The 16,218-nt window shown below is 36.7% G+C and overlaps 1 protein-coding gene across 1 annotated transcript; it reads right to left on the bottom strand.

The window, feature by feature from the left end:
* Positions 1–749: 749 nt before the first annotated feature.
* On the bottom strand, positions 750–2,830 carry LOC135073665 (juvenile hormone esterase-like). The gene is made up of 3 exons (XM_063967816.1): positions 2,609–2,830; positions 1,186–2,435; positions 750–1,022 (listed from the first exon to the last, which is right to left on the bottom strand). Exons 1-3 carry the CDS (start codon positions 2,795–2,797, stop codon positions 827–829), a joined length of 1,635 nt encoding a protein of 544 aa, XP_063823886.1. The 5' UTR covers positions 2,798–2,830; the 3' UTR covers positions 750–826.
* Positions 2,831–16,218: the final 13,388 nt, after the last annotated feature.

Below are 16,218 nucleotides of genomic sequence, written 5' to 3'. Positions count from 1 at the left end.
CTTTATTATAGTCGAGACGTAGTTGTCTAATATAAAACTTAACGGAAAAGCTTCATAGTACAAATCAGACCTGAGACGCGGCAGCTGCCATTCATTGTTCTAATATGACATACGAAACCCTTAAGATAAATAGACCCGCTGCTTTTTATCCAGAGGCCGATGTTCCCTTCAAGTACGAATGCCGCGATAAAATATGACGTGACAAAAAGTGAATTAATGAGAGCGGACGCTTCTGTATTAATTACGTTTCGCTTTCAAGAACGGAGCGAGCGGCAGCTCTTTTGAGCAAAAAACGGAGTTCACTTTAATTGTTTGCTGAAATGAAATGTCATGTTGATTGGTATCGCTCTTTGTGTGGTATTGGTGTTACAAAGCTAAATGTAAAGAGAAATAAGTAAATAAGAAAGCCCTAAATGCTAGAGCAACGAGTAAGGTTTTTATTTTGTTTTGTAGTCAAGTGACCTGAAAGTAACAACAAACTATTTAACATAAATAATTTAGCTGTAAAAGATCTGATGTTTCAAATAGGGAAATGCTGTTTTGATTGGTACTGAGGATAGAAAAAATACTAACATAACGCAACTCTAGTTTTTCAGTTTTTATCTTGCTAGCAAATCGAATGATAAATACGTACAAAAGGACGAAATTTTCTTGAAGAAAATATATTTTACTATTACCTACATTTTTGCTTAAAATAGTTTCAATAAATATGCAAATAATAAAGTCACTAAAATGTTAACACAACATTCTTTCTTGTTTTTTCAGTCTATACAACTCGTTTCAGCCGTCCTATAACATTATTTTGAGTTATTGAATTCAAATCATATTAATCACTTCCAGGGTAAACAATTTCAAGGTCTCTGTTAGCTCTATAGAAAAGGTCCCAGAAGGCCATCCTGCGGTGGAAAGGTCTGGTGCCCATCTTGAGTTCCGAACCCAAGTCTAGGTAGTGGTAGGGAGATCCCTTCTTTATCGGCGTCCATTCGAAGGGCAGTAGTTCCGAAATTTCAGGTGTGGGATTGCTGAAACAAAAATATTATGGTTAAAAATATATTCAATTATTGTCTATGGTTGATGAGGTTTATTTTGGATTATTTTTCTCTAATAAATCGAGTTAAACGCTAATAACAGACGTTTAAATTATTGCGACGAACTTAATATGTAGTTGCTTGAAAAAATACATACCCGTATTTAGCAAAATTTGTCCACAAAGTGGTCATCTGGTCAATCACCCGTTGATCGTCATCAGTCGGCGTCTCTTCATACAGAGAAATATCAAACAAGTATCCAATTTCATCAGCATGAGCAGCACCACCAATATTTATGTTATTTTTTCTCTTGACAAAGTTTCTATTGCCCACATATGAAAACATATAGAAATAGATGTTAGCTGCATCGTTATCCAAATATTTTGCGATGCTTCTATAAGTCGGATGATTGAAGTGGATGTCTGAATCGAAATCGATTACGTCCATTACTTGTTCAGCGCTGACTTCCTCATCACCTAGATAGAAACGTTGAGCAAGTTCCTCCATTCCATTAAAATTGGAGTCAGAAATATTAAATGCCAGATTTAATCTCGCCTTAAAAACATCAAAGGCGTTAAATTCACCAGCTGTATCACCAAAGTAATTTGATAATCTTTCATGATCATTAAAACCTATTAGTATAGGCATTCCGTTTACTTTCGGCATCGGAGCTTGCTTCCAATCTTCAGTAATAAAACTTTCAACGCCTTCAAATTGCTTCTCTACACAAGGTCTGAAGTTCAATCCAAGTTCAGACGTCGCATCAATAATCAAGTTTGTGTCTGCGTTAGATAAAAATGATAATGCATCGTTGATGTCATTCGTGACATAACCGAGATGTTCGGCAAGGATCAACGGGGAATTTTTAAGTGGTTCCGGAAAAGTGGGTAGCAGTGAAGTTCCACTTTGGAGAATAGCTCTATCAAAAAGCTTTTCTTTCTGCGTGAGAATTTGAAAATCAACAGAAATTCCACCGGCACTTTCACCAAACAGTGTTATCTTATTGGGATCGCCACCAAATGCTTGAATGTTCTCTTTTACCCATCTCAAAGCGAGCAGTTGGTCTTTGAATCCTTCGTTGCCAGGATTCTCGGGAGTGTCCAAGCACATAAATCCGTAAGCACCGACTCTGTAGTTGAGTGTCACTAGTATGACGTCATGTCTCACTATGTATTTCGGGCCATACAAGAGTCTTCCTGCAAACCCGATACTGAATCCTCCACCGTAGATCCAGACTAATACAGGAACGGGGTTCGCTGTGTTGGCTATAGTAGGGACGTAGACGTTGAGATGCAGGCAGTCGAGGCTGCCGGTCGTAGTTTTATTGAATTCTTCTATTTGAGGGCAGATTGCACTGTCATCGTCTGCTTCAAAAACGTCGTCAAATGGTTCTTGAGGTATTGCTTTCTGAAAAATTTTATATTCTTTATTAAAGACACTAAACATAAGTCTGTAGAGACTTGACCGTTTTACGTTTTTCATCGTGTGAAGTGTGAAAAGAAACGACTCATATCTATTAATTCGGCTCTTGTGTAACATATTTTAAATATTTATTGTGGTCATAAAGATCACTCACTCACCCCAAATGGATTAGATGCGTTGACTTGCGCGTACGGTATTCCCATGAACATAGCATAGTTTCCATCTGTAGCCCTCACACCACGTATCAAACCCAAATTTGTGTTCACTAAAGGGTCGACTCTGAGAGACGCATCACTGCTATGCAATATTAGCAAGATTGCCACAAGCGTTGGTATGCAGGGCATCATGACTGCTAACTGTTAGTCCGAAGCCAATGGATTCCAAATATCAAGATAAGTTTCGCAATCAGCTGATATTACTTTGAAGGACGTTGATAAAGATGAGAGGTTCAAGATAGTGACAACAAGAAAGCCGTACGATGATCTCTTATCTAGATTGGCGGAGAGAAACTCATTGATATTATTATGCGACTTGTATTATACATTCGAAAATGTATTTTCACTCAAATTGAAGCCAAGTTTGAATCCAAGCGAAACAATACACGTGTTTATCAATTAATTTGATATATTTTATTGTTTGAAGTATTGTTGTTGTTTGATAATGAACAGCAAAATATACTGTAACAATAATCTAATCAATTCTTCCAATCGGATTTATTCGGAAGCATAGTGCAATTTGATTGCCTGAAAGAAAAGAAGTACCCAAGTAATTTAACGCCCGTATTCACAAACATTACTATGAAGTCTCACAGTGCGCGTGGACGCACAGGGTGACACGAACCAATCACAGAGCTCTATTCAACGCTGTGCGTTCGATTTGCTGCTTCACTTAAGCAAGCATCGTTTGTGAACGGGCATAAGGATACTATATTTTTGTTTCTCGACAGCTCCAATGAGCAATACTATCTAGCAATCTGTGCCAATACCACGAGATCGCAATTAACCATTTAGCGGAGTGGTTCTTGTAGGTAATTCGCGGGGTTAATAGAAAACTGTCAAAAACTGGAGGGCATTAATTTAACACGCCATTACCTCGGCTCGGAGCGATATCGCGCTCGATATTATTTCTCGCATTGGATATTATTTTTAGCTTTCCGTTAATTACACGTATCGAGAGTTTTGAGATGATTCTGTTACTTATTGTGTAGGGAAAGTTATATTTGGGATATGTATAAAAGTATGGGAAAGGGTCCTTGGCCTAAGTCACAGACCGCTCTACATGATTGGGATCATTATTTTTGAAGGTGCGAACCATTATGGTCTCGTATGAAAATGTATGTCTAAATATTGTTAGGATCGATCCACAAACAAACACTGCAGCAATTGATGTTTAGAAAACGTGAAATAGGAATGGAATCACATTAATACCTAACCAGTAACAACCTCAGAATGTAGGTAGCTTAATACCGGCGTATATTAAACCATAAATCAGTTTAATAATGTGTCCGATGACGGACTATGACTGATGGCGACCGCAATCATCGCATAGCTGGTCCCCACCGAGATTTACTGTCCAGTTATTGCTGTTTATTGAAAATAGCTCAGCTAAGCAATGCACCAAATTAATAATACAAACAAACGTTCCTCTGATCGCAATTTCGGTGGCCATTGTCGGTTTGAATCCAATTCGGATCCAATATTGAACGCTGTAAAATCGCGAGCTTTAGTGTAACTTACTTTGATTTTTTAAAGACTAACAGGTAGACTCATTCAAGCGGAACTTGAAGTGTTTTAAATCAAAATTATTATTTCTCAACCGTTGAGCTACTTTGTAATCGTTAACATTGTATCTTTGATTAATCATATTCTTAAATGTACCTTTGTAGTGCCCTTAAGTTATAAACCTATAGCTAGAACATAATATTTCATTTCATGCAATATTTAATCTACGAGTAATAAAGACGTTTTAAATTCGCATTCTCAACTAGTAGTTTTAGTTTATTGAACAACGGTGTCTGTGCTAAACATCTGGTTTACTAAATGTCGTACATTTAGTGTACTCTAACCATTTTTGGCTGGGGTGACCAGGCGACAGCATTCTTATGGATATTCTTTTATTTATTTATGAAGTGACTTAGTGGTGTTCCTTAACCGCTATAGCACAAGCTCCTCTACTTAAATGTAACAAGCCCCTATTTTGTGAAAAGTCTTTAATATATTAAAGTAATTTTGACTTACCATTCATTCACTAAGGCTTATTTGAGACGCGCTCCAGTCCAGATTATTTATTTGTCGTATAGAGCAGTCTGTAATGTATTCTCTCAGAGTGGACGCCCCCTACTTTGGGAACCCCTGACTTAAGGAATCCAAGTTTAAGTTCAGCTTCAGTGCAAGCTTAACTAGAATAGACAATTAAAAAAACAAACGCTTTTGGCTCTAAGAACTAATAAAAATCTGTTAGCAGTACTAACATATTTTTGAATCTGGTAACCCTATCCGTGGCCGACGTCGGCGGGCCGGATTACGTGGCCGCGCTGGTCGGGCTGACCGATGGCCCCACCCGCATTTTGGACTTAGGGCTAATTTAAACGAATGACCACCGAACTTAGGACGATGCTCCAACTTTAAACCGGCCAGCAAGTTATTTGACAGGGTTATTGGCTATAATTTTGACAGATAGCTAACCAATTTTATTTTGACAACGTTGTTTATTTTTACCCCCTTAGGAATGAAGTTTCGTAAAATCCTTTCTTAGCGGATGCCTACGTCATAACATCTACCTGCATGCCAAATTTTAGCCCAATCTGTCCAGTGGCTTGGGCTGTGCGTTGATAGATCACTATGTCAGTCAGTCAGTCAGTCAGTCAGTCAGTCAGTCACCTTTGAGTTATATATTTAGATTTTAAACGTGTTCAGGATTCGCCACACTGGATGCGGTCTGCAGTCAGGTCAAAGTAAAAGTAAAAGGTCAAGTAGTCAAATAGTGGGCTGGTTTTACTTTGCACTGACCGCAGATCGCAGTCTGTGTCAATGAGAAAGGTGTAATACTTAACTATGTAAAGTCAATCAAGCAATCACCGCTGAGATTAAAACATGAATTGCCTATTGATAACTGATAAATTAACAATAATTAACAGATAATGTTACGAGTATAATTAGTGCCATGAGTGGATAACTTGTTTACAAACTGTACACTTATGAGTAGATGTTATACAATGTATCATATTATCACAGTTATAAATATTAATAGACATGCAACCCTCGAGTATGAGTATCTCATACCTTTCCATGTTATAAAAAAGTTACAAAATATTATTGAAATACATATTTTGTCGAGCGACGATGGTTGAAATTCCAGTGATTAGATAGAGACCAATTTTTACGCTAAGATAAACTAAATTATTTATTTTGTCCTGATTTACTACATGAAAATCGAGTTTTCTTCTATTTTATAAAGTTTTTTCTTCTAATAAAGTACCTAATAAGAGGCAACCACAACCTTAGTATAAAGGCTTAGGCAATGAGTCGTCAAATCGTAGGCGTCTGAAACGGCTCATTCAGGCCACGACGTTCGGTGGACCGACGGTTTAACGAACGATTTCTACAGACAGGTATTTTATTTATTTGTATTCTTGAGAATCGAATCCTAAACCTTCGGGACCACAGAGAGTCCTCACATACCAAAATACCATCAAATGCGTTAAGAATTCTACCTACTAGTCTATGCAAATGAAGTCTATTGCAACTACGTAGGTAGATGTAGTAGATGGTTATTATAGACGGCCACTCGGCTCGGGGGTCGTCAATAAAAAGCGTCGTATCCCACCGCCGTATTCTGGAAGACGATCGCGATTAGTATCTTAACAGTTTTTATACATTTTATTTTTATACCTTGAAGAAACAAGTAAAAAGCATATTCTTTAAATACTTCTTCTGCTATGGGGGTCACCCTTTCTTTTTAACGGGTAGGAAATGCTTTGCATACCGTCACCACTGTCGGGGGACAGGGTGGTGTGAGTGGGACTCCCGGAGCCCTGAAAAGGGCACTGCTCCGTCCTGAAAAGGACGGGGTATACCCAATAAAACCTCCGCGGCGTTCCGTCATCGCCGTCTCCCTATGATAATGCATATAACCAGTTGCAAGCGGCCTGCATCCAGGAAGGCTTCCTGCAACCTTATTTTAAAAAAATCCTCAGACATAAAACATCTGGCTAAGGAAAACTATCAAGAGGACTAATTTTATGATAATAGGACTACTACAATGTGTTTACTATCAGTATTAGTGGACTGTATACTAAAATGGTGATAGATTCTTTAGGTATTTAAATTTTATCACTGATAATTTTTAATTGACGTGTAATGAATTATAAATACTTTCTTATCTTATCAACACTCGTGCTCCCTGCTATTTAATAAAAAAAACAAAAATTTTATTCAATTTCGACTAGTGTTTTGTCACTTATGAACGTCAAAGATAATAAAAAAGGTAGACCTTAAGGGGAGGTACATTACATGTCTCCTTATCTTTTGGGCCCTACCAGCGCCTGTTTTCAACAGTTTGATGAAAAGTATAAAGAATTTAATAATGAAAACTAATTATTTCTCCGACATTATGAGTATGAATCGCTTCATCTTCCATCTCCCTATTTTTCCCAGACTATAAACGACTGCGAAGTGATCTCGAACAATATTGTCCTTTGGTATAATGAAAATAAATAGTCTGTTCTCTTGAGCAGCTCTTAATTGCTGTCTGAGTAATGAAGGCTTTGCCTTTTGCGAATCATTAAGTAGTGCTTTTAATTTTATGTCATAAGTCTTGAGCTTAGTTTCTTTTGCGCTAAGGTATTACTTAACAAAAGTTTTATAACTAGTTACGCAAGAAATGAAAATCAATGAAACTCAGTTAAATAATACGACCAAATATAATCTCAAAAAAATATAAAATTATATGGCAATAGTAAGTCAAATAACACTTGGGTGTTACAAGAACTAACAAATTGGGATTTAATTGTATCTAGTCATTAAAACAGGAGCCAAATTTATAGAATCCATCGATTTTTTACTCGTAAAAGTTGAAACTCTTCTTGAAAGTTCGGAAAACACTGAAGAAAATCCATGAAAGGTTTGAGTTACCCCACAAAGTAACGCTTGTTTTTATCACTCAATTAATTTCACCCCTCCACTGACCAAGATCAAGCAACGGCGTGATTATGTTAAACACTTGAGCGCGAGCACTATTCCGCTATAGCACTAGCGCACTATAGCACCAGAGGGCGCTATAAACGGAATGAAAGGTGTTGCGGCCGACTGTACGCGGCCAATGGCTCCCGCACGCTTGTCAACTGTTATGCTGAAGGGAACCAGAATATTATTTTATTTTTGTATTCATTTATTATTTAGGTTAAACAAAAAATAAAATATCCGAAAAAAAAACTCGATCTAAAGTTATCAATTTAGGGATTTATGCCTGGTTATGCTCTAGAGATAAAAAGCAAGCCTGAATCATGCATAGTGTGCGTTGTTTCTGTCTACCCATGTAATTTTGCACTTTTTCACGAATCACAGAAAGTTTGTTTCGAACTCAGATCATAGAATTCGAACGTAAAAATAAAAGTAAAGTTTCGATGCTCTACTTAAGATAATACTGTTAATTTCTTATTGACAGTATCCATTGCGACGATTTTAACACAATACGGGTACTAATATAATATTTTATTTATAGAATATTATAATTTGCTTTGATAAGCACAAATGTAATGCTTTCAGACATCTAATTCCAACGAAGACGAACTCACTTCCTATGAAATGGATATCTTTCTCTAGGGACCACTACTGTTATTTAAAAATAGGAGTAACTTAATAATGGAGAACAGTTTATTATACAAAAAAACAGCGTTTTACGTTCATTAAAATGTTGCCGTGGCAGAAGACTAATAAATAAATGCTGGTAGGGCAAAAAAATAATAATGAGACAGGTAAAGTAATTAGTCTAAAAGTTTTAGACCTTAGACTGATAATTAATTAAACAATTTTTTGATTTGATTTTGAATAAAAATAAAACCCATCCAGTGAGCATCTAGCAGAGTTTGCAAATAAATATCAATCGGAGTTTTGGCATAACGCCATCCAAGGTAGAGTATTCATGGCCAACATTAGGGAAACGCTCTGCGTAGGGCCTTTGTATTGCAATATATTTTTTTCATGAGATGTGTACCCGGGGCCGGATGATAAAACTAAGATTTACAGTTATTACGGAGATCGCCCGGTTAAAGTGTTGCTTTATTTAAGAGGAGAATAAATTGGAGTGAATATTTGAGGCTTTCTCTTGGGGAAACAATATTTGTTGGTACTTACTCTGTTAGTAGTGTCTGTCCTATTTCACGAAATGTGTTACGAAGTTACTTAGTAGATATTGTTATGATGCAACAAATGCTGTCGAACAGAGTTATCAGTAGGAAGCTTTCGATTACTTTATCTAAAACATTATGTGCATTTTTCTCGAGCAGTGCTTCACCAGGGTCTTCGTGTGGTTTGGAATCAGTATCTGCCGTTACAAGGGCTTTTTTTTTGTCGTTTGGAATCAGTATTGATCAGAGTCTTACATATTGTTATCAATATTTGTTTATTAATGTTCCTCTGACGTTTTGCGAGGTACTTGCGTAGGGACTTAAAGAAAGAAGAAAGAAAGAAAAATTGTTTATTTGGTTCAAATATAATAATTTAACACAATTTGTATAATAAAAGGCACACCCATTAAAAGTTGTCACAATTTATTATTAAAAAACTCCTATCACGAAATGACAACTTGAGTGAAAAAATACGCACGTTTTCCGGACACCGTTACGATCCCGGTAATAAATCGACCCATATAAAATTAAACTAACTTGCTATCCTCAATTAATCAACAAACATTATTATGGCCCAATCCGGCGTCCAAACAGAGATTCTTATTATCTGGACGACGCAAATGACGTCATAAATTATTATTTCTTTGCGCAGTAAATTCGGGCATAAATCTAAATTTCGAAGCTAATAAGATGCAAACAAAAAGAGTCCGTTATTAATTTGTAAGGACAATAAGCCGGGTATCCCGGGTAATGGATGAGTGTTCGGGAAACTTCCAGGTCCGAGCACCTGTACCGGCCCGGGAGAGGTATTGCCGTTATTGACTTAGCTAAACACGGTTATGGCCCGGTCACGGTACAAAGTACTATATTTATTGTGAAAAGTGTAGGTACATACAGACTGACCAGGAGTTTAGGGCCAGAGGCTATTTAGAAAAGTTTTTTTTTATGCATAACAAGGCAGATATTTGACCACAATCGCACCTGATGTTAAGTGGGATGCAATCTAGGATGGTACATATCTGCCCTGTAAGTGCCTATTCACTCTCGCCTTGGAAACGCCCGGATTATAGTCTAAAGTGAAATGAATTGATTTAACTACAAATGTAGTTTTAAACTCTTGATTCGCTCAATTCACTGAACTATTTTTGAGTGCTTATTTTCAAGGGACAATGAATAGGCACTTACAAGGCAGATATATGCATCCTAGACTGTATGTCATTTTAACACCAGGTGCGATTGCGGTTAAATACGTGCCTTGTAAAGCACAAAAAAATCAAAAAGTATGTATTACTAAAAGTAAATATTTCATAAAACCACTGGAAAAACCTAGTTTACTCGTAAACAGAATACCCCACTAAATTATACTGCAAGTTGCCGTTAACGTTAGGTATGTTAATAAATACGTATTTTCCATTTTAACTCCAACCAGGAACATCCAAATTTGGATCCATCATTTTGCTTTTTCTATGCCAAAATTTTGATGAATACTTACTTACCAACTGGAAAAGGAAAAAGTTTAGAATGATCTTTTTATGAGAAAACTTTAATCAGGCTTAACATTTTCACCTCATAAAAAATCGTAGGCCAGTTTTGCGCCAAAATTATTTGCAGTAACATCGCGGCATTAGAACTTAGTATTTATAAAAAGTTAGTATACATTTTGTACACTAATTTGATTAATTCTTTCAAAGCAACTTCTGCGTAACGATTGTCTTTAGAACATTTAATAATAATAATAATAATAATAAATTTCATTTATTCAGATTACAAAGATCCAATTATGTTAGTAACAATGTTCTTACATCTAATGTTAGTAGTGATATTTGACATTATTAATTATTTACATATATTTGCTCCTGGTTTATTAGAGCGGTTTATTTAAAAAAGCCACCGCCATATCAGAACAAAGTAAGCTTTTTTTCAGTAGTTTTGCAGAAAATACTTTCTGAAGACGACGCATGACATGATCACTAACACTGACACTGAAGAGTTTTTATAAGCGCGTTTATGAGTTATTGCAACAAAACTGTTTAGTCGACATTCGATAGTGATAGTTTTTTTTATGCATAACAAGGCAGGTATTTGACAGCAATCGCACCTGATATTAAGTGGGATGCAATCTAGGTTGGTACATATCTGCCCTGTAAGTGCCTATTCACTCTCGCCTTAAAAAGACCCGGATTATAGTCTTCGGGAAAGACAGCAGCAGGCAGCGAATTCCAGTCCCTAGCTGTTCGCATTATAAAAGAGTCATCAGAGTACGTACCTATTCATTCAAAAGGATACTTTTACGTTTCGTTCGTTCACCGCCGCCAACACGTTTTCTCATACGTCGGGCACTAATGCACACGACAGGTAATTTTCTGGCCCAAAGAGCTTTTAAAATAAGTCCCAGTATGGTATACTTCCGTCAGTTTAATTATGAGCCGCGTGACTGATAGACTGTGTCTGAAAAGTTACTTTTATTCAGAAATGTTTGTGGTGCAAAATGTATGAAATTGTTATACGCTCTTAGAAAATTATTATATTCTTTTTTCTTATTTTAAGTGCTAGGTTATATGTATAGCAGCACTGGCATGTTTCCCTAAATATTCTTAACCTTATAACCGGAGTATCTTTGGAGAATTATCAATATGATTAAATGATTAATCTTTGAAATTGAAAGCAGAATATTGGGTGAAGAAACTAACAGCAGAAACGTAGGTAAAATGTCTTCGCCCTATTATTTAATTACTGTTTTTTACGGAGCAATTGAATGCCTGATTCAGCAAGGAAGTGGTTAATTGAGGCTTAAGACGTAAAATTAAATGGCAACGAAAAATAATATGAGACTTAGGCTGAGTTGCACCACCCTATTTTAACCATGACTTTAACGATAACTGGTGTATTTTGTAAGGAGTTTGACAGACTTTTGACGTTTGTCAAAACTAAAGTAAGATGGTGCAACCCAGCCTTAGTTAAAACCATTTACTTAACCTTTGAACCGTCTCAAGATACGTTACGATGTATGAATAAAACATAAAACGCTGCATATGTGTCTATTTCATTTTTAAGCGATTTTCCGGGCGTAAATTATATTTACGTGCAGTCCGATACAGCTATAAATGTCATCGGGCGGTAAACGGCACCGCCGGGAGCGGCCGTGTCAGCTGTCGCTAGCTGGCGGTGCGAGCCATAAGAAATGCGCTAGTATAACTAAATACCAGTTAATACTGCTGACTTCTAGACTCTTCTTTCCACTGGGCACACTGAGTACATAGGTACGTGCCTCCCTCCCTTTTTAAAAAACTAAAAAGGCAAATGATCCTTAGATGCACAGGGATGGTAAGCCAAAGACGGCCCTGCTGACTTTGAAAAAGTCCAAAAGTCAATCAACACTTCCTCCTAAAAACTGAATTTGTTTTCAATCGACTGTAATAAGTTCTCCAACAAGTAAAGTCCTATGCCACATTTTAAGGTATTATTTTAAGGTAGAGCCGCGTTTTGATATTTGATGCCCACGTGCTACTTAGCTTTGTGAAAATAGATTTAGCATGACTCATGCAGAATGAAATTGGGATGGAAAAAAGTGTGTGAGAGTGTATTCTAAAATAGTTATTGAAACTTGAAAAGCTTATACTTGGGCCACCATAGAGCTGGTCGCCATCAAAATTTACTTTATTAAAAATTTCACATATCGTTAACGTTTCGAAAACGGCAACTTTATTTCGGAAATATGTAATAGAGTTTGCGCCGGTCTTCGTTCGATAGATTAAATTGGTTGCTATGCATAGCCCTGGAGAGTATGGACACTGCGATAGTGAACTGGATAATAAATTATACATACTTTTAGGACGAGAGTTTGTAGTTGATTATTTTGTAAATTGTTATCCGCATACAGTACTTGAATATCCTATTTCATTATCAACTGCCTGCTGTTGTCTTTCCTGAACACTATAATCCGGGCCTTTTCAAGGCGAGAGTGAATAGGCACTTACAGGGCAGATATGTACCATCCTAGACTGCATCTCACTTAACACCAGGTGCGATTGCGATCAAATACCTGCCTTGTCTTGCATAAAAAAACTTCTAGGTTTTACACTACTACTTCTATACCAAACTTTATTAAACTTTCAGTGGTTTTAGTGTGAAAGTTAACCTACATATTACATTGTTCCACTTTGACATCTATTTCACCGGCATACCTACAAAGCAATCTTTAAGCAAACATAAGTAGCTTTTTCGACCTTTATCATGTAGCGCCTACCTAATTAAAAGTCATCAAAAAACCTTTTTATCCTCTATTATGAAACATCAAAGGTACACTCCAACAACTTTGACCCCATCAAATTAACGAACGTGATCAATCAGACTTCAATCTACGAGTTTTGTTCAACCTGCTAAGCACTTTTTAAGAGCGGGATTAATATTGTAAATGCAGGATATAATACCTATTACCTATAGGTATTATTTGTTTGTTACGGTTTTTTACTGACGTCCAATGTAGAGACTATCACTCGTATTCATAAACGATACTTGCTTAGTGAAGTCGACTCATGTCGAAGCGTTAATTAGAGCTCTGTGATTAAAATAAAAATAAAAATTCATAAAATTCATTTATTTTTGCAAATAGGCTTTAAAAAAGCGCTTTTACACGTCCCAATATTAACCCTACCACTGCTTCGGGACAATAAATGGGCCAGTGCTGAGAAGAAGCAGCGCAAGAAACTCAGTCACTATTGTCAGCCTCCTTTTCAAGGTTTTACAGTCTTTGAAATATACAAATTATAGTCATAAGTATTGATGCGAGCTAGGTAGTTGAACATTCCAAACATTTTTATCTTTTATATAATCATCAACTTTATAGTAGCCCTTTTTCATTAAGGTGCTTTTGATATGTGCTTTAAATTTATGAATGGGCAATTCTACAACAGTTTGTGGTAATTTATTGAAAAGTTTAATACATTTCCCCATAAATGAATTACCAATCTTGTGCAGTCTGAAATTTGGAACGGCAAGTTTATTTTTGTTTCTTGTATTGAACTTGTGTAAATCACTCTTTCTAGTAAATTGCTCTATTGGTTCGCACTTACTCAAGTATTGAATAGATTTTTGGGATCCTGTGTAATGTTTGTGAATACGGGTGTATCTCAGCAATGTGTTTCATACGGTTTTCACAAATTAAAAGGTACTGTAAATTCAGGTGTAATAACTACAAAGACCGCATATCACCCGCGGGATCAACGCCATATAAGATAATTAATTTTGCAGATCTGTACCAATTTTCGTCAGTACTTTTCAATTTTTATTTTCCATAGATGAAAAGCAATAAAAATCGCCCGAAACTCTTAGCGGTGTCAATATTACTTCGATTTCAAAGATAGGCTTTTCTAATCAACTTACTTGGGCTACATAAAAATCAGTTTTACTTAGAAATCCTTTTTGTTTACAAGGATAGTTGTAGATGATCCAACCCCAGAGTAGAAAATGAAAACTTGGGGTCATATTGGCCTCTTAATACGTTTTTGTTGACCCTCGTATTTGATACATGTTTTTTTTTATCCACAACTAGGAAGCTCTTGGCCTGTATCTCACCTGATGGTAAGTGACGATCAGGCCGAAGGTGGAAGCGAGCTTCACCCGGAATTCTCAACCACGGAGGAACTGGCTATCTCACCTCTAACTGCCGGAACACAACAATGCTGTTAACATTGTTGTTATGGCGACAGACTATGCATATGTTTTTACTATGCATCTATCCCGCCAGTCTGAAAGTCCACACAAAATTCAGAAATTAATCGGATGCGCTGAAAAATGCGAAACGTACGCAATGCGCATCGAACAATATTCCGTACATATCGGCTTATCGAGAAATTGCATATTTTCACCATTTTCGAGTATCTGAATTGTGATGTCGGTCGCCCCATAGAGACTGGCGGGGAATATATTTAAACACAAAATGCATTTTACACATAAAATGTCCGCCGGTATTTTGCGATATGAATACCTGGGCGCTTGTGTCAGAGGTGCAGAGCAGTATTTACCATTTATGTAGTTTTATTTATTGTAACTAATGCTAAGCATAATTATGTATGTATTCCAACATCATGGCGTGACGAGCCTAAAAAAAACAAGGACACTATTTTGAACCCCTGTTACAAATTAAAGAAAAATCTAAACCTTGAATACTTTTGTCCAAACGCGATTAAAACATACTAGTTATCATCTCTATTTTATTTCATGTGAACGAGAACTGAAAAAGAAAATGTTTCGTCTGTAAAATTTCAACTGTGTCCTGGCTCTACTGAAGGTGTGAGTTGTATTTTGTTGATAGTGAATGAATTGATGAAGAAATTACGTACATATTTTCGAGTACTTTTTGATGAAATTAGAATAGGCGTAACCTTACCTATTTCCCTTTTGACGTATAACAAAAGCATCATAGCCCAAAATCAACTAAACAATGGCTAATAAAATTAGATTAAACATTCCGAAGGTGAACGCTTCAGCATAAGCAAATCAAGTTGGTTTGATTAAGCAGCCGGAATTCAATTAAACAGTTTAACTTGATTGCTAAATCCGCCATGTTATTCTGTTAACTTCACTGTTCTTTCTAACGATGCCGGTGATTGGATGTTCATAAATAAATAGTATATGAACAATTTAACATTCTCGCTGAGTATTCTTAGAGATTGATTGTTTTCAGCAGTGAATGTCTCCGAGACGATGTAAAAATGGTTTTATTGGGTAAGCTTTCATGGCTCTATTATTTTTCTTTACCAGCTATTAATGAGTGACTTTCTTTACTTTTGAATTTTATCTTGATGACAAAGACGGTATCTTTAAAATGTTTCAGTATTTTAAAATATTATGCCGAATAATTTTGGTATTTCTTTTAAATGTCTGTTTTGTGAGTCAGATATCAGATGCGATTTCAGTTTGAATCGCGAAATCCTTAGCTACTTCTCTATTTCAATAGTCTTAATCTATTCCAACAGCAATTTTGCCTATGACGTCACCGCACACTTCATTTGCAAATGGCCGCAAAACCTCGTGACACTCAAGCCTTCCAAGAAACGAAGTCCCATCAGATGTCCCGGTGCAAGCCAAAGATTACCAAGTCCAATTAGCGTAACGGCGCAGTTATTAACACGCCTACTGCGACGCAATCTGCATGACAAATGAACGGCCGCGTGTTTTTCAGGAGCAACTGTTGTTGGGGTTGGTGCACACTGTTCGGTGGATGTCATGTTATTGTTGTGATGTTTATTTAGGAAAATTGATAAGCACTATCGTTTTAGCGCAACAACTTTAAGGGCCCTCGCCCACGGCGACAGCATCGCTACTAACGCGCGTTAGTCGCATTCGCAACGCACTACAGAAGTGATGCCAACGCGCTACTATCGCGCTACAACAGCGCGACTGCATCGCTACATAAAGTTG

Source organism: Ostrinia nubilalis, chromosome 7, assembly GCF_963855985.1.
Source record: "Ostrinia nubilalis chromosome 7, ilOstNubi1.1, whole genome shotgun sequence".
NCBI classification, from domain to species: Eukaryota; Metazoa; Arthropoda; class Insecta; order Lepidoptera; family Crambidae; genus Ostrinia; species Ostrinia nubilalis.
Note: the sequence above shows the minus strand (reverse complement) of the source record. Positions and strands in the feature narration are given on the sequence as shown.